The sequence below is a fragment of the Myotis myotis genome, unplaced genomic scaffold (genome assembly GCF_014108235.1).
Source record: "Myotis myotis isolate mMyoMyo1 unplaced genomic scaffold, mMyoMyo1.p scaffold_m19_p_11, whole genome shotgun sequence".
NCBI classification, from domain to species: Eukaryota; Metazoa; Chordata; class Mammalia; order Chiroptera; family Vespertilionidae; genus Myotis; species Myotis myotis.
The window spans coordinates 61,131,481-61,157,233 of record NW_023416315.1 but is presented as its reverse complement, the minus strand read 5'-3'; the positions used below and the strand labels follow the sequence as shown (position 1 = coordinate 61,157,233).

Sequence of the window (25,753 nt, the reverse complement as noted above, 5' to 3'; positions counted from 1 at the left end):
GCTGCTTTTAGCATTTATGTACAAGTGTGTGTTTGGATATCTTTTTCACTTTATGTATATGTAAAAGTAGAACTCCTGGGCCATATAGCAATTAATTATATATTTAACTTTTTGAGTAGCTGCCAAACTATATTCTACCATTGTCTGCACTGTTTTACATTCCCACCAGCAGTGTATGAGTTACAGTTTTTTCCAACTACACTGATACTTATTATTTCATTTTTATAATAGAGGCCAGGTACACGAAATTCGTGCACTCAGGGTGGAGGGGTCCCTCAGCCCGGATTGCGAGAGAGTGCAGGCCAAGCCGAGAGACCCCACCGGTGCATGATTGGAGCTGGGGAGGGATGCTGGAAGGTGGCCAGCTGGGGAGGGACTGTGGGAGGGCTCCAGGGCATGCCTGGTCCATCTCGCTCAGTCCTGATCGGCCGGACCCCAGCAGCAAGCTAACCTACCAGTCGGAGCATTGGTGACCAGCGCACGTCAGAGCGATTGGTCAACCAGTTGACTGCCCCCTGGTGGTCAGTGCACTTCATAGCGAGCGGTTGAATGGCCTTAGCATATCATTAGCATATTATGCTTTGATTGGTTGTACGGCTAACCAGACACTTAGCATGTTAGGCTTTAATTATATAGGATTATTATTATAGCCATCCTAGTGGGTATGAAGTTTTATTGCATTGTGGTTTTGATTTACATTTTCCTGAGGACTAATGAACATTTTTTAATTTGTCCATTGGCCATTTGTTTATTTTCTTTGGTCAAAGTGTTATTGAGGTCCTTTGCCCATTTTTAAATTCAGTTTTCTATCTTTTTGTTGTTGGGCTATAAGAATTCTATATATATTCTAGATATTAAACCCTTATAAGATATATTATTTGCAAATATTTCTATTCTGTAGGTTGTCTTTCCAATTTCTTAATAATGTCCTTTGATACACAAAACTTTAATTTTGATGAAGTCTCTTTATATTTTGTTGCTTGCACTTTTGGTGTCAATATCTAAGAATTCATTGTCAAATTTCAAGTCATGGAGATTTATTCATATTTTCATCCCAGAACTTTATGGTTTTAGCTCTTACATTTAGATCTTTGATTTTAGAGGATCCATTTGGATTAATTTGATTCATTTTGAGTTAATTTTTCTATATGGAATGAAGTAGGACCACCAACTTCATTCTGATCACCTTTATCACCTATATTACCCATTGATAGGAACCATGAAGCCACTACAGCATGATGAGTTGTTTTTCTGTATAGCTTTTTCCCCATGTATTCAGTCAGTGGTAGTTTCCTTTTTAATTTTTACTAGAGGCCCCTCGGCCTGGCCTGCAAGGCTTAGGCTAAAAACGGCTCTCTGACATCCCCTGAGGGGTCCCTGATTGAGAGAGGGTGGTTCTCAAGTGACGCACCCCAGAATCGGGCTCCCTCCTCTCTGGTTCTGGGTGTGTCACCCGAGGACCGCAGCTGCCAAGTCACCATAGCTCTGCAGCTTTTGTGTTGAGCATCTGCCCCCTTGTGGTCATTGAGCATCATAGCTACCAGTTGGATGGTCGCTTAGGCTTTTATATATATAGATATTTGAAAGTATTCTGCATAATATAAAATGTGTTTCCTAATTGATAAAATAATCCCATTTTATCCTGTGTATAATAGGAAAATGTGAGCTACATTAGACATATTTATAGTAGGTCTGGGTGTTTTAATTTATAAAATTTGCAGCAGTGATTAGTAAATCTCCTGTTTGTTTCTAGGTTTAAAATTTTATCACTGATTTTGAACACTGAATTTGCTATTATAGTCGATCAGAATATAATTGTTATTTTTGCATTCTAATATTGTTGTATTTGGTTATTCATAGTCTGTTATATCTTTTCTTGAATGGTACTTCTTGATTATAAGTTGGCTACTAGTCCTTTTTCCTCGTTCATCTGCAGATGTATTTTCCAGAGGAAAAGTGGTATGTTATCGTAGCCTATATAAGGCTATTGCATACAATTCTTTAGCATTAAAATAAAAATCTACCCATGCAGGATGGACAGAATAGACCTTATATGTACTTCTCTTATCTGTCCCAAATTTTAACTTTTTAAGTTGTCTCTTTTAAAAAGAGGAGGATATAATTTGGTCATTCCTTTTTTTAGTACTTGGTTCTGAAGCTTGAAAGGCCTGCTATAGTCCAGAATATCACATTTGGAAAATACGAGAAAACGCATGTCTGTAATTTGAAGAAATTTAAAGTCTTTGGTGGAATGAATGAAGAAAATATGACAGAGCTATTGTCCAGGTGAGTTATGATTATGGGGTGGAAGTCGTTGTCTTCTAAACAAGATGCAGTCTTAGTTTAGTCTTTTATATCTAAATCTGCATGGTTTGATTTTTCTTTCAAGGGAGGAAAGAATATTTCCACTATTCTATTTCTAGTGACTTATTTTAGTGTGATGGCTTGAGTTAGCTTTTTTAAAATAAATAAATAAATAAATAAAAACCCACCAGATTCTAGTTAATGTTATTGGAGAATTGCATGGGTGGATTCCACCAATGTTAGTGGGAGTGGGATTCTTATGATATCTTGAGAAAAGGAGTTTTTTTTTCTTTCTTTTTTTTTTTTAATATATTTTATTGATTTTTTACAGAGAGGAAGGGAGAGAGATAGAGAGTTAGAAACATCGATGAGAGAGAAACATCGATCAACTGCCTCCTGCACATCTCCCACTGGGGATGTGCCCACAACCCAGGTACATGCCCTTGACCGGAATCGAACCTGGGACCTTTCAGTCCGCAAGCCGACGCTCTATCCACTGAGCCAAACCAGTTTTGACGAGAAAAGGAGTTTTTTAAGACTCCTATGGGAGAATGAGATTTGGTAGAAAGGCTTATTTACATGAAATTACATCCCTCAGTTTCCAAAGTCCCATTTCCCTTAAACCAGTCCTGGAAAAGTTGCAGGTAGAGCTTCAGCAGAGCTAGAAGCAAAGCCAGTGTCCATAGTTTCTGTTCCATGGTGAAGTTGAGTCGGGCACAGCACCAGGCTAATTTTAGTCCATAAGTCCATTGTGTGTGGGATCCACATGGCTGTGGGCCATGTGGGCTAATGCAGGGGAGCTTGCTCCCTGCAACAAGGGAGTTAGAAGTGCAAGAGGGAACTCCCTTTGTTCAGGATTTTAAATATTAAATCTTCCGGTGCTTGCAGTGGCTATGCCTATTCTAGCCCATGGTCTGTTCCCAGATATGGCTGACAGGTAAGCACCTTCCGACGTCACCCAGATCTTACTGGGCATGAGTCTGTTGTCCAGTCCCTTCCCCCAGTGATCTGTGGGGAACAGACCTGGAGAGTGTTCAACTGCAGTTTCCTGGCAAAGCTGTACAAATGGCATTCCTGTGTTATTTAGACTTCCCTTTGCTCCTTTTCTGTTAATTAATTAATAACTGGGTTAATTATAACGGTATCAGTTAATATTGTTACCAAACAAGAAAGCATAAAATTTTGTCTTTTCCTACTTATTTTTATCTATTTTTAAAATATATTTTATTGATTTTTTTACAGGGAGGAAAGGAGAGGGATAGAGAGTTAGAAACATCCATGAGAGAGAAACATCGATCAGCTGCCTCCTGCACACCCCCTACTGGGTATGTGCCCGCAACCAAGGTACATGCCTTTGACTGGAATCGAACCTGGGACCCTTGAGTCCGCAGGCTGATGCTCTATCCACTGAGCCAAACCGGCTAGGGCTTTCTACTTATTTTTTAGTCTTATTTTTGGACTGTAATGACTTTAGAAATACTTTCAACTTTAATTAAATCTTTGCTATAATCTTTGCTATAAAAAATGTAAATTCTTTGTATGGATGCATGGAACAGAATAACAGATCTCAGTGCTGGAATGGGGAGTGAGAGGGGACAGGAAGAGATTAACCAAAGAACATACATGCATATATGCATAGCGCATAGACGTAGACAATAGCATGGGGAAGACCTGGGGTGAGGTGGGGTGAGGTTGGGTGGAGGGGGGCAAAAGGGGACAAAATGGGAGGCATCTGTAATACTGTCAGTAATAAAAAATAAAAATATATAGGTTTTATACAAAACATTAATATTGGTTGCCCTATCCAGAAGTAATATTCTGGGAATTTACTCTAAATTGGAGACTAAAAAGAGAAAAAGTATCTGACTGAACCTGGCACAGTGCCTACCACTTGGAAAGAGCTCAGTAAATTTGAGTTTTAACAACATAGACCTCGAGGAATGAAAGGGTTAATTTACCTCATAGATAATGAAAAATCAAATAGACAGTGGAAGGGACAAATAAAACCATGAAGTTTTAGAATATATTTGTGACATGGTATGTCCCATTAGCATAATAGATTATATAAGTAAATATTACATTAGTACTGATTACATTAATACTAATTACATTACATTAATTAAATAACTGAATTCTTTGACAAATTTTGGCCCTGTTTAAATGATAAGAGGTTAGAGAGCAACCAACGGACTTGTGTGCATGCATATTAGTATAACCCAGCCATGGGCAAACTACGGCCCGCTGGCCGGATCCGGCCGGTTCGGCTGTTTTATCCGGCCCCGCGGAGCCAAAAGAGCGGAGGGTTCTCTTGCTCTCCCCTCCGCTCCTTCACCAGCAGCAGTGTTAACACGGCAACGTTGGGAAACACGGCCGCAGCTCCTCCTTCTGAGTCCAGTTTAAGAACCCATTGTGGCCCTCGAGTCAAAAAGTTTGCCCACCCCTGGTATAACCTATGGACACAGACACTAGGGCAGTGGGGGCTTGCCCGGGGTGGGAATGGCTGGGGGGGAGGGTCAATTGGGGAAAAAGGAGACATATGTAAAACTGTAGACAATAAGTAAAAAAAGAGAAAATAAATAAATAATACGATATGAGGGTGAATTTTTTTTTTTTACTTCTTCTTGAATATTTTGTTATATTCAGTTATACATTAAGGATGTAGGTCATCACAGATTTCCATTTTTTAAATTAATATTGAACATTTTTCACTAGCCCTCATCATTAAGAGAATACAGTAATAATGCAGATGATATGAATGTACAAGTTTTGACCTATATTCTCATGTTCAACTACTTCTTTGGTCATATATTTTAGCATTATTTTAACCTTAAAATCTGGGGGTGGTACTAATCTGAGTTTTAGTGCAGTTACTAAATTATGAAGTCAGATTTGACAATCTTATTTTTTTTTCCACAGTGGCTTAAAGAATGATTATAACAAAGAAACATTCACCTTGAAGCATAAAATTGATGAACAGATGTTTCCTTGTCGATTCATCAAAATAGGTAAGGTTTTTAGTATTCTGAAGTATAAATAAATTCATAATACCATCGGTCAGCAAACTACGCCTGGCTGAATCCTGTGAGCCCTGTTTTTTTTTAATTAAACTTTTATGGGAACATTGCCACACAGGTTGTTCACATAATGTCTATGTCTGCGTTTGCACAACCAAGGTAAAAGTTCGGTAGTTGCAAGAGACCACATAGCCCACAAAGCTCCAAGTGTTTCAAACTTTGTAAGAAAAGTTTTCTGACCTTTACTTTGTAACTCTATAACTGACAATTATTTGAAGTGGAACCATTTCCAATTATTTTCTCATTTGAAAGTTTATTAGAAGATTTTATGAGATACAGTGATTTGATTGCCTTGGTTGTTTTATTGAAGATTTATCAAGTTCTAAAGCTATAACATTTTACAATCAAATACTGATGAATTTCTTACGGCAGTTTATTATATTCTCTATTCTGTTCTTTTGTATTTCATTGTCTTAGTGAAATGTTGCTCTAACACATAAAACTAATTTCATGACCTTACGTAATAAATTGCAGAGTATTGTTTGAAAAGTACTACTTAAGGCATGTATTTATTTACCAAGTGTTTTAGCTTGAGAAAATACTTATGCCTCCTCAAAATTAATATTTTTAGGGTTATTTTATTTTTCTTTAAGATTTATTATTTAGAAGGTAGAAAAGTTAAGGGCTGGAATATTTTAATTTCTATCTATATTGTATACCTTTGGAAATATGGTAAAATTGAGATTAAAGTGAATCAGACTCCTCAGAGAATACTAATGAAAGCCAGAATCACATGTTTTGATTTGGAAGATAATTTCCTCTTTTGGAACAAGCAGTATACTTCATACTCATTCTTTACTATTCTATCAGAAGTTAGCCTGTTATTTTCATTAAGTCAAATAGTACTGTTGTGCAAAAAGAATATCTGAGGTCTTAATAAAGATTACCTATAGAGGGAAAAGTTTTTTAAATAGTTGGGCTGTCCAGTGTATTGTGGGGTTTCTTTTGTAATTATAGTTTCAGTTATAATAAATAATTATAAATAAAAACCTGTGTCCTGTTTTCCTGTGAGAATTTATGAACAAGCAAAGTTTTTTGTTGTTTTTTTAATAAATTTAACTCTTGGTTGTCTCGTCTTTTGTTAATGGATAATTCTTTTCTCAGCATGTAGACCACCCAGTTTTTACATGAAATTCAACATTTTTAAGCGTAAAAATATCTATGATGTTAATACCTTCAGCAAATTTGACATATGAGGTTTTGAAGCTTGTTGTCAATACAACAAAATAGCATACATATCAAATCGCATATATATATCAGCATACGTGTAACTCCATCTATTGAAAAAAATCCGCATTATTAACCGGTACATCTAGTAGACAAGAGTTTTCCAAGTGATACTACCAAAGTATGTTGTGCCACAGATATGTTTCCTTGTGTTGAGATGTTGGCCCCCTGCTCCTCATGCTATTATGTAAAAGGATGAGAAGCACTGATTCTGATCATATCTCTGTCTGATTGTCTCATGGGAAAAAACTGGTGGTTGGATCCTAGGATACAAACTTTTAGCCTTGGGAATGTGTGTTAGGAGTTTCTAATCTTTTTATTTGAAGTGGGAGCAAAGGCATTATTTATTGGAGAACATGTGTGCTTCATTGGAGAATGTGTGCTTGTAGCTCCAATTCACATTTAGATTTCTGATATATAATACATAGTATGTCTAATATGCATTATTAGTATTGTAATACCACCAAAAATTATTGGTAAAATTTGAAGTGGGAGTACTTCATTCTGTTCATTCTGTATATATCTCTTCAGTCTTAAACATTAACTGCAGTTGACCCTTAAACAACATGAGTTTGAACTATGTGGGTCCACTTATATGCAGAACTCTTTCAGTACACTGTATAGAGTTGTCTCTTCATATCTGTGTTTCACATCCTCAGACTTAACCCAAATTCAGATCAAAAACCAGATTTTCTATCGAGGGCTGCGAATCCACGGATGCAGAAGGCTGTCTCATACATTATTTTACGCCATTTTAAATAAGATACTCAAGTCCCAATGTGGCTATTAGCAGGGCATCCTAGAACCATTCCCCTGTGGATGCTGAGGGACAACTGGGTTTTGGGGGTCAAAAGTTATACATGGATTTTTAACCGTGTATGGGCCAGTACCTCAGCCTTCATACTGTTAAAGAGTCAACTGTATATATATTTTTAATCCTCACCCAACGATATTACTAGAGGCCCGGTGCACAAAAATTTGTGCACTCAGTGGGGGGAGGGCGGGTCCCTCAGCCCGGCCTGTGCCCTCTTGCAATCTGGGACCCCTTGGGGGATGTCCACCTGCTGGCTTAGGCCCGCTCCCCAGGGGGATCGGGCCTAAGCTGGCAGTCAGACATCACTCTGGCAGCCCGGGAGCCCTCCGGGGATGTCCACTTGCCAGCGGGGAGCAGGCCTAAGCTGCAGTTGGACATCCTTAGTGCTGCTGAGGAGGCGGGAGAGGCTCCCACCACCACCGCTGTGCTGGCGGCCGTCAGCCTGGCTTGTGGCTGAGCAGAGCTCCCTCTGTGGAAGCGTACTGACCACCAGGGGGCAGCTCCTGCATTGAGCCTCTGCCCCCTGGTGGTCAGTGTGTGTCATAGTGACCAGTCATTCCCAGTCGTTCTGCTATTAGGGTCAATTTGCATATTACCCTTTTATTATATAGGATAGAGGCCTGGTGCACGGGTGGGGGCCAGCTGGTTTGCCTTGAAGGGTGTCCCGGATCAGGGTGGGGGTCCCGCTGGGGTGCCTGGCCAGCCTGGGTGAGGAGCTGATGGCCGTTTTCAGGCTGGCCATGCCCCCCGGCGACCCAAGCTACCAGCTTCTCTTTTATTCCTTTTTTTTTTCTTTTTTTCTGGGATTTATTTTTTTTCTATAATTGAAACTTTATAGCAGGGGTCCTCAAACTACGGCCCGCAGGCCACATGCAAATACAAATATTGTATTTGTTCCCATTTTGTTTTTTTACTTCAAAATAAGATATGTGCAGTGTGCATATGAATTTGTTTATAGGTTTTTTTTAAACTATAGTCCGGCCCTCCAACGGTCTGAGGGACAGTGAACTGGCCCCCTGTTTAAAAGTTTGAGGACCCCTGCTTTATAGCCTTGAGCAGAGCCCAAGGCCAGCCAGGGCAGGCGGGAAGCTTGCTTTCCTCCATTGCGGGGGCCAACCCAAGTCTCCTGCTCGCTCCAGCTCTGTGGCCACCGCCATCTTAGTTGGGTTAATTTGCATACTCGCTCCTGATTGGCTTGTGGGCGTGGCTTATGCGCATGGCTTGAGTGTAGCAGAGAGACAGCAATTTGCATGTTTCTCTTTTATTATATAGGCTTATTGATTTCAGAGAGAGAGGAAGGGAGAGGGAGAGAGAAACATCTATTGGTTGCCTCCTGTAGAAACCCTGACCGGGGATCAAACCCGCAACCTAGGTATGTGCCCAGACTGGAAATTGTACGGGATGATGCTCCAGCCAACTTAATCATACCGGCCAGTGCTCAACTGTATGTTTTTCATTCATCTATAATATATGATGTTTTTGTGATATAACTTCCTAATTAACCTCCAGCCCAACAATGTTCTTTGAAAGGTGTTAAGAATTAAAATTACCCTGGCCAGTGTGGCTCAGTTGGTTGAGTGTCATCCTGTGCATCAAAAGGTCACTGATTTGATTCCCAGTCAGGGTACATACCCGGGTTGCTGGTTGCGTCTCCAATAGGGGTGTTCAGGAGGCAGCTGATGGATGTTTCTCTCTCCCTCCTCTCTAAAATCAGTAAAAACTTTTTTTGTTAAAGTACGATTACTATTTATTTTTTTCCAGATTACTTTTTTTCAGTTCTTAAGAACTTAGCTCCTTACATGGGCTTTGGTAGAGGTCGTGGGGCAGCACCCACAGGTCTAAATCAGGGTGGGGGTGTTTAGTCCTTCCAGGCTTCATGAGAACGATTCCTGACCACCTTGCTGTGAATGGCAGAGCTCACATAGTAATGCAGCTTCACATACAGCTTGGGAAGCATAGACACTGAAGACACTCACTTTGGAAATGTCCCAAACAACTACAGCCTCTATGTTTCAAATAACAAACTTCTTATTAAGAAACTAGAGGCCTGATGCATGAAATTCCTGCAAGAGGAGGACTTCCTTCCCCCGGCTGCTGGCACCGGTTTCCCTCTGGCACCTGGGACCCGGGCTTCCCTCACAGCCCCGGCTTTCTCCGGAAGGACGTCCGGGCTAATTATCATATTACGTTTTATTATTATAAATAGACGGCCTTTTCACGCATTGGGTGCAGTTGGTGCAACAAAAAAGCTACATATGGCCATGGCCTTTTTTGGCACCACTATTGTTCCTTCTTATCTCGGTCATCTTGGATGTGAGGACCTGAGAGCAATAAAAACATATTTTTTAAAAAGCAAACATAATTGCTTGAAAGGTTTTAAGAAAGGAACATTTTTTTGGGACTTGAATAGATATAATAGGAAGATTTTTCTTCATCCTGATTTTACTGATCTTGGACCTGGAACTTGATAATGGATTTCAGCTCTCTAACTAATATTATTTTTTATTAAAAATTTTTATATTGACACAGATCTCTAATATTAGATGTCTGTTTATACTTGCAGACTATCTTCTTTGGGTCTTGGGTTTAGAGTTCTATGTTATTCTGATTGTTATACTAGTTGATGGTTATTACTGTGATGTAGTAGATAAGCTTTTTAAATGGTACTGCCACATAAAGAAATGAATACCAAAACAATAATGTAATATTTGTTGGTATAAAACTTTTAAATTTGTGTTTACTTATATAAACTGAAAGCCATATTAAATGTCTCAGGAGTTTGTCATATATCCTAATGACTGGTTGCTATTGACTGTGTCTGTCTTCACTCACATAGCTTCTTTTGGCATCTGACTAATACATCTTAGCTCATTGAGTCTTTGTTGGATATTTTTTCTGTTGCTTTTCAGAGAGAATAGGAGAGAAGGGAGGGAGGGAGTGAGGGGTGGCAGGAGAGGTAGAGAAGGAGAGAGAGGAAAACATCAATATGAGAGAGACACATCAACTGGTTGCCTCCTGCACACATGCTCCCCGACTGGGCCAGGGAGCACACCCGAAACCCAGGTAGGTGCCCTTGACCGGGAATTGAACCTGAGACCTTTTGGTGTATAGGCCGATGCTCTAACCACTGAACCATGCCAGCCAGGTCTTATTAAGTCTTGATATTGCTAAAACAAAAAAGAGTAGTGGACTTGGAAATTAGTTCCTTCAATGTTGATATAGTAGACTTTCTGTTTTGATACTTAATTAAATTTGATAAGTGTTAGTTTCTTAAAGATAGTCTCATTATTCACTCTGAACCATATCAGTGTTAATTAAAATCATTTGGCCTGTCTTGCACTTTGAATTAATCTTTTATTCATGCATGGTTTTGTAACACCATTCATCTGTCATTTTGAAAACATGATTCACTGAGTTATGCAGATCTTTAAAATGTTAAAACATTTCATTGTATAATTTAAAAGAAAAATCACACTCGGTAACATCACCACCAATCTCATCAGAAAAGTTGTAAGTATTGGAAAGTAGTTAAGATCACAGTGGTGGATACCAATTTTCCAGAATTCTAATTTTCCCGTTAGAGCTTGAATTTTATACTTGGCAACAAATACTGCTAGTTATTTTCTTTGAAATGACAGGTAAATATCTGACATATACTCAATCTAAATAAATCATAGATGGTGAATCAAGAAAAAGTAGTATCCTGGTGGTCAGGGAACAGCAGGACAAATGGCTATTTTAGCTCACAACTTTCAACTATACAGGTCCTTTTCCTTGCAGTAAACTTCATACTTTGGTACACAGCAATGTACTTTGTGTATACCCGTAGTTCCCATTGTGTCACACAAAATATAGGGTGGCCCAAAATTCACGCAAGAAGTAATTTTGATAGAAAACACAAGTTTATAATTAAAAATTGTAAATTTTTTATTGATTCATAAAGTATACAGTATAGGGTTACGTATGGAATAGCACTTAGGGTAAATGGCCTCCACGGCTTTGCTGGCACATGCGCAAAGCCGTGGTCTTCATTGGTCTTCATTGTCCCTGCTCCTGGGCCATAATTGGTACTTGATAATGCTTATCAAATTGAAGGGATTGAAATCAAAGGGCAACAGATACTAGAATCTGAGTCAATAAACCAAGTAAAATTAGGCTTTGTTGTTGTTGTTGTTGTTGTTAATGCTCACGCAAAATTCAAATCTTGTGTGAATTTTGGGACACCCTATATTAAAAAGATGTGTACTTAATGATAAGTATTATTAAAATTACTTTTTATTGCATTACGGACATTCTTAAATGAATTGGCCTTTATGTTTTAGCTGCAAGTGTGTGATGATGAGGAATACAGTGCAGTATGTATCATATTAAGGAATTCTATGCACTTTCATTCCACTACTTTCCATGGTACTGTCAAGGTGCCAGCAGTCTTGGTCATCATTGCTTTTGAACCATGAGTGCAAATGGCAGTACGCACGCATGCATGTGCACACGAGCGCACACAAACGTCCTAGTTTTATGAAAAACTAGAGGCCCGGTGCACGAAATTTGTGCACTCGGTGGGGAGGGGTCCCTCAGCCTGGCCTGCGCCCTCTTGCAGTCCGGCAGCCCTCAGGGGATGTCTGACTGCCGCGGAGGTGGAAGAGGCTCCTGCCACTGCCGCTGTGCTTGGCAGCTGTGAGCCTAGCTCAGGGCTTCTGGCTGAGCAGCACTCCCCCGTGGGAGCACACTGACCACTAGGGGGAAGCTCCTGCATTGAGCGTCTGCCCTTTGGTGCTCAGTGCGCATCATAGCAACCAGTCATTCCACCGTTCGGTCGATTTGCATATTAGCCTTTTTTTTATATAGGATAGTTTCGACTCCATGGGACCTCCTGAAATTATTGTTGGTATTTCCAGGAGCCCATGGATCGCATGTTAAAAACCGCTACTCTGGCCCTGACCAGTTTGGCTCAGTGGCTAGCGCGTTGGCCTGTGGACTGAAGAGTCCCAGGTTCAATTCTGGTCAAGGGCCTGTACCTTGGTTGCAGGCACATCCCCATTAGGGGGGTGTGCAGGAGGCAACTGATCGATGTTTCTCTCTCATGGATGTTTCTAACTCTGTACCCCTCGCCCTTCCTCTCTGTAAAAAATCAATAAAATATATTTTTAAAATATTTTAAAAAAAACAAAAAGAAAAAAAAAACCTCTACTCTGTTCCGTCATTACTGATTTTCCTATTTTAAATTCCTCTAAATACTTAAAGTTTCTCTATTAGGTTTAATTTTTAAGGGTTTTGATACTTAAAAAGTAACCTAGGTAAGGAAGTTTTATTTTGCCTTCTATTTAAGATGTTTTTGTTAGTGACTAGAAATAAATTTTATTAGTTTACTTGTGGCACCATTTGATGTAATCAAATTTGTTTCTTCTTTACTTTCTCAACATTGTGAATTATATTAATACTAGAGGCCCCGGTGCATGAATTCGTGCACAGCAGGGAGGAGGGACTGCAGGAGGTTGGCCGATGGGGGGGAGGGATCATGGGAGGTTGGCTGCTGGCCCCGAAGAGGGAACCGGCCCATGGCCCCCCTGGGAAAGGGGCTGTGTCTGCCACCACCCACCCCCGGCTCCCCATCCCAGCCCGGGGCCCGAAGGCCCCGGTGGGGTCAGGAGAGGAGGCAACGGTCCAACGGTGCCCCACCACTGCGTAGTTCCCTGCCTCCTCCCCTCCTCTTTCCCTCGCCACCAACAAACCCTTGTGTCGAGGACTGACTTTCAATAGATCGCAGCACGGGAGCTGCTCTGCTATGTCTCTACGAATGGTTTAGCACCAGAGGCAGGTCTCTATGTATGGTTTAGCACCAGAGACTAATGGGGGCCGGCTGGCTGGGGTAAGGGGCTGAGCGAGGTTGGCTGTGGGAGCGTACTGACAGCTCCTGTGTGGAGCATCTGCCCCCCCCCCGGTGGTCAGTGTGCATCATAGCGACTGGTCGACTGGTTGTTTGGTTGTAACCAGCACTTAGGCTTTTATATATATAGATAGCTCCTATTATTTAACCATCCTTTTATTCATAGAAAGAACTCTACAATGGTTACAATGAAAACCTGGTAGTATTTTTTGCAACTTAAAAAATTTTATGTAATATGTCCTTATAGTTGAGATTGGCTGCAGATTTTATTTCTTCTGAATTTGTTTTCAGGATTGTGCCACTTTGATAAGTAATTGAACTTTCAGTCTCTTTCTGATATATTTTAAATTACATCATAATTTTTTGTTTCTTGTGGGTATGGTAGAATTTGCCTAAATCATCTAGCCCTGACCCTGTTTTTGGGGGGATATGTAAATCACCACTTTGACGTTATCTTACTATCTATATATATAAAAGCCTAAGCGACTGGCTGACCAGATGACCGTTTTACTGTCCGACTGGTAGCTATGATGCACACTGACCACTAGGGGACAGACGCTCAATGCAAGAGCTGCCAAGCTGCAGTGACTTGGAAGCTGTGGTTCTTGGGTGACACACCCAGAACCAGAGAGGAGGGAGCCTGATTCCAGGGTGCATCACCCGAGAACCGCCCTTTCTCAATCTGAGACCCCTCAGTGGATGTCGGAGAGCCAGTTTTGGCCCTATCCCCGCAGGCCAGGCCAAGGGATCCCACAGGGGCATGAATGCACCAGCCCTCTAGTCTATCTATATACATAAAAGCCTAAGTGACCGGCCAAACGACTGGCTGATCAGGAGCTATGACACGCACTGACCACCAGGAGGCAGACACTCAACATAGGAGCGGAAACTACAGGCATGGAAACATGGAACAGACTGATGAATCTCAGAGGGAGGGGGGAAGGATGGGAAGAGATTAACCAAAGATGTTACATGCATACTAGAGGGCCTCTAGTATTTTTATAATTAAAGAAACCTCATGATGGTAGTCATGTTTCATTTTGCTCTTGTAGCCCCAGCACTTAATAGTACAATGCTAGGCACAAAGAAAGAAAGTGTTGAGAGAAAATTTGTTGAATGACTCCTAATAGGCTTGAATAGTGATTTTACTTTGCTAAAGTTTTATTTAAACTATGTTATTTTTTTTATTTTTCTTTCTTCCTTTTTTTTTTTTTGTTTTCTCCTCAAAGTTCCACTCTTATCCTGGGGACCCAGCTTTAACTTTAGCATCTGGTATGTTGAACTTAGTGGCATTGATGATCCCGATGTAGTACAACCTTGTCTCAACTGGTACAGCAAGGTAGGACTGTATTTTAAAATCCTTATATCATGTTTCTAATGCCTGTAAAGAGAGAATTGTGTTACTCTCTTGTCTTCATTGAGAATAGTTTACAATACTGAGAATAATGGTAATTAGTATGATTAATCAAGTAATTGTATTACGCATTTATATTCTCTCAGCTTCTAAGCAGCCTTTATTACTTATTAAATCATTACCACTCTATGAGATCAAGTACAGTTATTATCTGTATTTTATAGATGATGAAATGAAACACTGAGAGGTTAAGTATTTTGCCTAAGATCACATAGTTATAAAGTGGTTAAGCCAGTATATAGACTCGGGCATTCTGGCTCCAGAATCTGCTATTATATTATTATTATAATCTGACCATTAATTTTGTTTTTAACCTATATTGATTGAAATATTTAAACACAGTTTTTAGTGGGATAGTTTTGGTTCTAAATTGCTTTTATCATATATGCCTTCATTCCTATGAAGAATTCCTTTATAAGAAGTTTTGCTTTTCTTTTTAAAGAATTTGAAACAGTTTCTATAAATATTATGATGTGTTTACAGCAAAAAAAAATTAAATTTACAGTTTTTTAAAAAATATATTTTTTTGATTTTAGAGAGGAAGGGAGTGGGAGAGAGAGCTAGAACACCAGTGATGAGAGAGACTCATTGATCAACTGCCTCCTGCATACCCCCACTGGGATTTGAGTTGTGACCTCTTGGTTCATAGGTCGATGCTCAACCACTGGGCCAACGCTGGCTGGGCATATTTAACGATTTTATTCATAAGTCATTTTATATAGATTCGGCTGAGAAATGTGAGTTTAAATTATTGAGAACTAGGCGTTCTGCTTTTTTTAAATATCTTCCATGCTTCATTTTTGTTTTTAATGTCTATTTATTTGACTCTTGGCTAATTTGGGGGAAGGCCTCTTTCTTGTCACTAGTTCCTGATATTTTTATTTGTGAGTAAACTGATTTACTCATAGGAGATTGGGAAACAATATAGTATTTTTGTATGGAATTTCAGCTTTTTTGGTCAGTTTAATTGAGAAATTTTTGACTAATTTATTTTTGGCATTTGATTATATTCAATTTAAAATAGATGCTGACTTTTCTGTATATTTTTGGATCTCAATATTGTAAATTCTTTCAAGGTAAAGACGATATTTTTAAATGTTACAAAAACACCTTTACAATATGTAATTCACATAATAGATAGTAAATTTTGGATAAGTGCTTCTTTAAGTAAAAAAGATTTAGCTCTTCTGATAGTTGAATTTTCCCTTTAGTCTATGAAATGAATGTGCGTTTTCTTTAATGTATTCACATGAACTCTTGATATTTCAGGAAGTTGCAAATTTCACCTCTTTCCCCAACACTGAAAAGATTATATTTGAGAACTTAAAATTGTTCAACCACATTCACTTTTCAAGTTCTCTATATTTACTCTGAACCTCTAGAAATTAAAATTAAAGTCTTTACCCTCTGAGAGTCAATCCTTTTTTGAAGCATTAAAATTCTATTATTTCATAAATCTTCTATGTATCTACATGCCACCTGATAGAAAATTTAAATGGGGATATGATTCAGACTCCTATGGTCAACACAATAAGAAGGTATTACTGTTTAATATGGTTCTGGATAGTTATGATAAATCTTTATTTATAGGCCAAGGGTAAGAAACTAATAATGTAAAATTAGTTTGGGTATAGAATCGTTTTTTTTATTATTTGATGAGGGAGAATCTTGGTTAACTATAGTGCTTAAGGAAGTATTTTTGATAACCTTTTATTAAAAAAAAAATCAGCCAACTGATTTTTTTTTCTTGCTTCCTAAAAGGTAGCATCTTATTTTCCTGTTTTATTAAAAGATATTGCTTACAAGTAAATCATATTTTTATTTGATTATCATGTATTGCTTGTGTCATTAGTTTTGTTCATTCTTATTTAGAAAATTTGGAAATCTCAAAACGTATTCTTGAACTTACTGTTTATCTTTAAAAATTCTTTATATGAGCTTGTATTTTTGGCATTCATCCTATTACAGGAAAGATTTAGTAAATTAAACATTCCTGTTTTGGAATTCTAGTTCATTGAGATTTTTACTTATTGCTGTTTAAATAGATGAAGTAGTCGAGGATTAGAAAAAATTATACAATTTAAGCAGTCTCTTTCTCATGATTTTGAGTCATAAAACCTGTTGGTGAATTTAAAATACATAAATATTTGATAATATTTGTCACTCAAGTAATAACTTGATACTAAAGAACCAAGAATAAAAAACATAATATAATTTATGTATATTATTTAATGGTTTCTATGCTTTCAGTACCAACATTATAATCTGATTAGTAAAAGCCATGAAGTTATAATTTTTGCAATCTTAAGTGGGCTTTCATAAATAGTTTTTCTGCTTTTCTTGAAAGTTGAGGCTCTAGAATTAGGTCTGGTTTCATTCATATTTTTCATCTTCATGAAAGCTATATCATATATCTTTATCTCATTCATATCTTTCTGTTACATACTCTGTGACCTTTGACAGGTTATTATAATTGACTAAGCATCAGTTTTACTATTTAAAAGTAAAAATAATGATATAAGGAATAGGGTTAGCACATAATAAATGCTCACTTTAGGTTTGTTAGTTGTCACTCATTATTCCTATAGTAATAACTAAGCAAATCTCTTCTTTTCATATTTTCTCTTGTGTTCCAGTAGTACCGTGAACAGGAAGCCATTCGTCTTTGCCTAAAACACTTTAGACAACACAATTATACAGAAGCCTTTGAATCACTACAAAAGAAAACCAAGATTGCCCTGGAACATCCTATGTTAACAGATCTGCATGATAAACTGGTGTTGAAGGGTGATTTTGATGCTTGTGAAGAGCTGATTGAAAAAGCTGTAAATGGTATGTTATAGACATTAAACTTAGTTGGTTATTAGTGTGATTTCAAGTATATTCAAGAAAGTTTTTTAAAAAGAATGTACGCTTATGTGAGTTATTAGTTTCCTTTATTTTATTTTATTTTTGTTGTTGTTGTTTGTTTTTTACTCTGTAAAGATTGTTAGATCCTTGGTTAGGAACCTCTTTTATGAAGATAGGTCTACAACGTAATGAAACTTGAAAAACAAAAAAGGACATTGAATTACATAGCTAAATCTAAGTTGTCTTCTTGGGAAACTATGCACTTATAAATGAATGGTAACATTGACTAGCACTAAACCATGTTGGAAAAGGCTTTTAATGTTATCCTCAGTATTAGTAGCCTGTTTATTTATGTTATTTTTGTTGGTAGCAAATTGTCATTGTTTAAAAGTGTAATTTGGCCCTAACCGGTTTGGCTCAGTGGATAGAGTGTCAGCCTGCAGACTGAGGGTTCCAGGTTCGATTCCGGTCAAGGGCATGTACCTTGGTTGCGAGCACATACTCAGTAGGGAGTGTGCAGGAGGCAGCTAATGGATGTTTCTCTCTCATCGATGTTTCTAACTCTCTATCCCTCTCCCTTCCTCTCTGTAAAAAAATCAATAAAATATATTTAATAAAAAATAATAGTGTAATTTGAGGAAAGAGATGGTTGGATAAGCCAAAAATGTCATTAATAGACGGTTATAATGAATGAGGAAATTTATAATAGAAACATCTTCTGTGTGGTGTGAATGCTACATAATTGATGATATTCTTGGGTTTTGAAAGAAATGTGAATGTTAGAACAATGTAATCTCGCAAGGTAACTATGTTGTAGGATGACACCCATTTGAATATTTAAGGTCTGATATGTTTTGTTCTTTTACAAAGGATCTCTGTTGTTGTTTTATAGCAGCAGTTTTCAATCTTTTTCATCCCATGGCACACATAAACTAATTACTAAAATTCTGCAGCACACCAAAATATATGTTTTGCAGGTCTGACAAAAGAAAAGATATAATTTTGATTTATTCACATTGAACAGCCATTGCTGTGTTGACAGCTGTCATTTTTTTATTTGACAATCTAAGAGAAAAGAGGTTAGTGCCCTAGACTAAATAGTCAGGCATTGCGCCCGGCTGGTGTGCTCAGTGGTTAAGCGTTGACCTATGAACTAGGAGGTCACAGTTCGATTCCCAGTCAGGGCACATGCCAGGGTTGTGGGCTCGATCCCCAGTATGGGGCATGCAGGAGGCAGCTAGTCAATGAATGATTCTCTCCCAAAGTTGATGTTTCTAGCTCTCCTTCTCCCTTCTCTCTGAAACCAATGAAAAAAAAAACAGGTATTGTATGTTTTAAAATTGCATACCAGTTGAAAATCTCTGCTTTATACAATGGCATCCTTTAAAACAGTTTCCCACAATGACTTCCATGGTGACAAAAAACAGAATAGGTGCTTCTGAAATAATCTACACTAATAAAAGAGAAAAATGGTAATTGGCGTACGGCGCTACCCTTTTCATTGGCTAATCAGGGCTATATGCAAATTAACTGCCAACTAAGATTGGCAGTTAACTGCCAACAAGATGGCGGTTAATTTGCATATGTAGGCACAATGCAGGGAGGCGAAAGGGAAAGCAGGAAGAAGCCCCCTGCCACTGACAGTGATCGGAAACCCAGGGGGGAGCTAAGAGCTGGGGGGCAGGGCAAAGGCGGCCTTTACCCTGCCCCCCAGCCATGATCAGAGAATCAGGCGCCTTTGCCGCCCTGGCCAGTGATAGCAGGAAGTAGGGGTGGAGCCAGCGATGGGAGCTGGGCACAGTCAAAGCTGGCAGTCCCGGGAGCTAGGGGTCCCTTGCCTGGGCCTAAAGCGGAGCCCACGATTGCGGGGCCGCTGCAGCTGCGGGTCCCCTCTGCCCGAGCCGGATGCCTCAGCCAGAGGCGTCCTGCAGGGGCAGGGGCGGAGCCCGCGCAATCGCGGCACCCTCCTCCCCCCCCCCCCCCCCCGCTGCCACTGCGGGTCCCCGCTGCCCGGGCCAGACGCCTAGGCCAGAGGCGTTAGGCCTGGGCAGGGGCAGAGCGGGAGATCGCGGGGAGCTGGGAGTCCCCTGCCCAGGCCTGACACCTCTGCCGGTCAAGGGGCCGATCCGGTGATTGGAGATCGGAGGGTGATGAGGGTCAACTCCTCTGTCAGAGGCGTCAGGCCTGGGCAAGGGGCCGATCCTGCGATTGGAGGGTGATGGGGGTCAACGCCTGAGGGCTCCCAGTATGTGAGAGGGGGCAGGCTGGGCTGAGGGACACTCCCCCCGCCCCCCCCCCCACACACACACCCAGTGCACGAATTTCGTGCACTGGGCTCCTAGTATATTTATATTTGGTCTTTGTACAGTTCCTGGCACACAGCTTCTATAACCCTTGGAATCTGTGGAAGGATAAGAGTGTCTTGCTTGCTGAGATGACTGGTGGCTGGGTTCCTAGATAGCTTCAGACCTCCAGAAGGACCAAAACATATGATTAGAGGCTGGAAATTTCAGTAGCACCTCCCTCACCACCTCTAATGAGGGGAGAGGGATCAGAGATTGAGTTTAGTCACCAACAGCCAGTGGAACCTCAACAAAAAAAGGCCCTAAACAACTTGGCTCAAAGAGCTTTCAATTTGGTGACCACATCAGAGTGCTGGGAGAGTGCCAGGAGCTGGTCCATCCTTGCTGTTTCAAGGGACCTGGCATATATGGCATACTGTTCTTAATATGTTTGCTCACCTTCTTGGCACTATGTGTTTTAACCAAAGTCTTCTCTCTGAGAAAGGTTGTTTCCCTAGGTAGGGATTTTCCCCTGAAGTTAGGGAGGGAATAAAACCCCTCAACTAAGTGCCAGGCGGGTAATTAATCACTTTAACTATGAACAATCATGCTTAAGCTACATAATCTTTACTCCCTGGAATGGAGATAAGAAACGCCCTAACCTTTGTAATAGAGATTGATAGGATTGAATCAACTGGTATAAATACAGATGTAACAAGACAGCAGAACACAGAACTTAGAAGAGAGAACCAAGAGAGACAGAACCTAGGCACAGAACCTACACAGAACGTTCTCTAGAGACAGAAGAACTTCGCTGGAGAGAACATGGCAAAAGATCCTGGACTGAACCTGACTACAGAAATTGGCAAGAGAACCTGACTAGAACCTGGTGACTGAACCTGGCTGGAGAACCTGGAGAACCTAGCAAGAGAACATGGACACAGAACCTGGCTGGAGATCCTAAGCAGAACTTCGCTGGAGATCCAGACCAGAACTTGGCTGGAGATCCTGGCTAGAGATCCTGGCTAGGCTGCTGATCAATTGAACGCTGTCTCTGTGTCATTCCTTCTTCGCCGACTCCATCCACACCTTTGGGGACCCCTAGACCTGCTGGGGTTGGACTCCGGCAGGAGAGTGGTATGCCTAGGGAGGGCATGGAAGCTATACACACACACTTGCTCCCAATACCTTGCCCTATGCCTTTCTTCCATTTGGTTATTCCTGAGTTGTATCCTTTATAATAATAATAAGTAAATCACTCTCCTGAATTATGTGATCACACTGAGTTATTGAACTTTGAGGAGAGTTGTGGGAAGCCTTGATTTGTGACCTCTGGGACTTGTGCTTGGCATCTGAAGGGATCATCTTGTGGGACTGAGCCGTTTAATTTATGGAATCTGATGCTTAACTCCAGATAGATAATGTCAGCATTAAATTGAATTGTTGGATACCTGGTTGGTGTCAGAATTAGAGAAATGGTTGCTGTAAGAAAAACCCCCATACATTTGGTGTCAAAAGCATTGTGAGTAAAAGCTGCTTAATGCTCGATATAAAACTTGTGGAATAAAATTTGGTGAATCTTTTATAGAAAGAAATAAAGAACCATAGACTTTCTCAATGTTTTTATATATTTTAATCTTATCACTGTTATCATCTAATATTATTAGGTGCTTACTTATCAGATATTGGTAGCATTTTACAAAGGAAGGAAACAGAACCAGTACTGCCTTCTTTATAAATTTAAAGTTAACTTAAATTGAGGTGCTTCTAGCAGTCAGGGGTGGGCAAACTTTTTGACTCAAAGGCCACAATGGGTTCTTAAACTGGACCGGAGGGCCGGAACAAAAGCATGGATGGAGTGTTTGTGTGAACTAATATAAATTCAAAGTTAAACATCATTACATAAAAGGGTACGGTCTTTTTTTTTTTTTTTAGTTTTATTCATTTCAAATGGGCCGGATCCAGCCCTCAGGCCGTAGTTTGCCCACGGCTAGCTCCATTGAGTTACAACAATAAACCTGCCTCTCAGCCTTGTACATTGTTACTGCTTATTTAATTGGTAATGATGCCTGCAAATAAATGATTATTATGTATGAAATAGAATATACTTTGGAATATAAACAAATAAAATATGTATGGTAATCCTCCCCAAACCATTAAACTGCCACTAGTGAAAGTATATGTGTATGCATGTATGTTATTTCAGAGAATGAATTATATATATTTTTTAAACTTACAGAATAAGAAAGACACAAGTAATTTTGAGGTTTTTGTTTTATTTCAAATTCTTGTCCTGTAATATTTTGTTAAAGTAAAGTAAACAACAATAATAGCAACAAGAACTGACAACTTTCTGTAATTCTAAGGCTAAAAGCAGTTACATTTTAAAACTGTCTGTTTAGCTATATACACATTTAAGAGAATTTCTTAAAATCATGTCCAACTCATATACTATGTAGACTTATCTTTCCTGCTCTAGGAAGGAACCAAGTTAAATTGGTAGTAACTATTCTTGAGACTTAGAGCCAAGTCATATTTTTTGTACTCCTCAACTGGCTTGCAACAGTGTTTAGTTAATAAACATTCTTTCCAGAGTTGTTCAGTTTGCTACTGACTTCACTGATGATAATTTGTTGGCCAAATAAGGAAGTAAACATTGCAGAGTTTTTTGGCTTCTGTTCCACTAAAAACATAGCAGAAAAGGGCAAGAAGTTCCTCCTTGCTAAATAGGAAAGTCTAGAGAATCCAAAGCATCTTTTATCAAGCATCTTATAATGGGGGAAACAAAAATTACCATCTATATATATATATGTGTGTATATATATATATATATATATATATATATATATATATATATAGTACTACACTCTTCAAGTAAGGTCTATATTTTAAGAAAGTGTCTCTACTTAGCTTTGTATTTACCTAGAAATATCTTTACATTAAAGGTGATTCCTGAACCAAACATTGCCACTTCCTTTCTGACAATGCCAGGGAAAAAAGGAAGAATCCAGTGATGATGGGCAAAAGTAATCACCTAGGAACAGGAAATTATCAAAGAAAACCTATTTTTGCAGTATTTATCTTATTTCCTTTTGAAATAAAAGTTTACTTTTGTGAAAAAAGGGTGGATTAAAGTTTCATAAATAGCACTCCAACAGGCTCTCTAGTCTGAATTTCCTAAAGTTTCAACTTGAGGTCTTGGTCTTCTTTCCTCCCTCTCCTTTTACCTCCTTTATTCCTTCTTACTCCCTCTTTCCCTCCTCTTCTTTTTCTCTCTCTGTAATCTGTCCCTTCTCACCCCTTGGTTTATGCAGTGGTTATTAATTATATGGTAGGCCCATTTCCCTCCTTAAAAGTTTTTTTAAGTGAGATCTCAAATCTTGTTAGAGTTACCTTTGTGGCAAGGTTCTTAACTGCAAATTTAGTATTATCAATAGCTTTAGGACTATTTATAGTCTGTATTTCTTCTTGAGTGAGCATTGGTAGTTTGTGTACTTGAGGAATATGCTCATTTCATCTAAATTGGTGAATTTATTGTTATAAAGTTGTTCATAATATTTTGTTATCCCCTTCATACCTTTATGCCATCTCTTATTTTTGATACTGGTAATTTTTGTCTTTTTTTTCCTTAACAGTCTAGCTAGAGATCTAATACTTTTATTTTAAGAAAACATTTCTTGGTTTTGTTTTGTCTTTTTCACTCTGTATATATGTTTCTCTCTTTCTATTTCATTGATTTATTTTGTCTTTATTTCCTTCCTTCTACATGCTTTTGTTTTAATTTGCTCTTTTCTATTTTCATAAAATGAAAGCAGAGGCCATTAACTTGAGATCCTTCTTTTCTAATGTAGGGTTTGATGTCAAGAGTTTCCCTTTAAGCATTGTCTTAGTTCTAAGTCACAGACTTTGTTATGCTATGTTTTATTTTTGTTCTGAACTCTTTTTTAAAAGAAGTATCTGCTTGAAATTTAGTTGGATTCCTTAAAATCTGCCTTCTTTTTTATTTTTATTTTTTGTTAATCCTCACCCGAGGATATTTTTCCATTAATTTTTTTTAGGGAGAGTGGGAAAGACAGAGAAACATCGATGTGAGAGAAACACATCCACTGGTTGCCTCTTGCACAATCTCTGACCAGGGCCTGGGCCGGGGAGGAGCCTGCAACCAAGGTATGTGCCCTTGACCAGAATCGAACCCAGGACCCTTTGGTCTGCAGGCTGATGTTTGGTCCATTGAGTGAAACTGGCTAGGGCAAATTTGCCCTTTTTTGATTTAACCATTTGTTTACATGTTTGAATTACTGATAAGTATATACATTTAAACCTACCATTTTACATTATATTCTTTGTCATATCTCTTCTTCTTTTTGGTTGTTGTCTCTTGTTTTTACTTTTTAATCTTTTCATTTTTATTCATTTGGAAGTAATGCACTCTGTATATTTTATTTATGATTAGTCTAGAAATTATGACAAGTATACATACTTAACAAAATTCATCAGTTCCTTTTCCCTCTTCCCTTTCAACCATTACCATATTATTAGTATAGACTTTCAACTCTCATCTACTTGCCTTCCAACTCATGCTAGTGTCCTTTATTTGAAATTTCATTCAAAGGCCTTATAAAATAGTATTGTTCTTGTTTTGTACAGCCAATGTTCATTAATTTTACCCAGATTTTTTTTCTTCATTACTGTTTGTATTGCTGATCTTATAAGTAGGATCATCTTCCTTCTGCCTTAAACACTTCCTTTACAATTTCTCCTAATGCAAATTAACTCAGTTTTTGTTTGCTTGACAATTTTATGTCTTTTCTTGAATATATTTACTGGATATGGAATTTTAGGTTGACAGTTATCTTCTTCAAATACCTTTTTGGGTATTATTCTGCTGTTAGCCAGTTTTTATTATTGCTATCAAGAGTGTACTATAATTTTCAACTCTTGCTCCTTTGAATTTAAATTTTTTTTCTATGGCTGTTTAAGTATTTTATTTTAGTTTTAGATTATTTTAAAGTTATATTAACAGGGCAACTCCAGTGTGGCAGCACTGTTAACTTTGTGTATTTTGTTTCCTTTTAATTAAATATATGTTGCCTTTGTCTATTATTTCTTTCATTTTCTCGTTTGTTCTTTTTAACAGCACATTTATGCTGAATTCTTCAAGCTTCTCTAAATCCTTTATCTCATTTCTATTACTATGTTATTAGTATGGTCTTACACCTTGGCCTTCATTTCTGTGATGTTTTAATTTTTTTCTTTTTCTTTTCTTTCAATTCTGACAATTCATATTTTATTTCCTCTTATTGCTTTACCATATCATTTTCAAATATTTATATTTCTACTTTTCAACTGTTTATAGCTTTAATTTGTGCTTATATTTTATAGAGAGGGTTGCTTACTTAACTTTTTTATATTCATGGTAAAATATTTAACCATTTTCATCTATTACATGCCTGCATTTTTCTGTTAAATCAGATATATTTGCCACTTAAAATAATTCTTTCTTTCTCTTCCTTTTTATATCTTTGTATAGCTCTTGAGTTGATTTTTTTTTTTTTTTTTTTTTTTTTAGTATTATGAATCTTGAGATGAGTTTCTTATTGGTCAGTAACTAGGGTTGTGTTCTAGGATAGCAAGATTTTTGCTTTTCACCTTAGGATACTGTTTCTTCTCAGCAGTACTCAAAATGCAAAATCTTTTTTTCCCCACCTGACTGCCAGGCTGCTTTTGGAAACATGGCTTTTTTCCATATTCTTGCCCATTCATGTCTTTGTGCCTTTGTTTATGCTGTATTCTCTTACCTGATTACTTTCCTTTATATCACTATTCACTCTTAACTCATTCTTCAAGGCCAGCTCTTTTAAGATAGCTTCTTTTATTATTCCTGTACTCCAGTCACTTCCC

The 25,753-nt window shown here is 38.5% G+C and overlaps 1 protein-coding gene across 10 annotated transcripts in view; it reads left to right on the top strand.

Annotated features, from left to right (window-relative positions):
* Nucleotides 1–25,753, top strand: part of MKLN1 (muskelin 1) — a 319,909-nt gene that overhangs the window by 199,871 nt on the left and 94,285 nt on the right. For all 10 annotated transcript variants that reach the window (XR_004970961.1, XR_004970960.1, XM_036328666.1 and 7 more), the window contains 4 exons: nucleotides 2,144–2,286; nucleotides 5,221–5,309; nucleotides 14,536–14,645; nucleotides 17,360–17,552. Coding sequence is in view for 8 of the 10 variants with exons in the window: in XM_036328666.1 (XP_036184559.1) it covers nucleotides 2,144–2,286; nucleotides 5,221–5,309; nucleotides 14,536–14,645; nucleotides 17,360–17,552 (535 nt within the window). In the remaining 2 variants the exon portion in view is untranslated. The remainder of the gene's footprint in view (nucleotides 1–2,143; nucleotides 2,287–5,220; nucleotides 5,310–14,535; nucleotides 14,646–17,359; nucleotides 17,553–25,753) is intronic.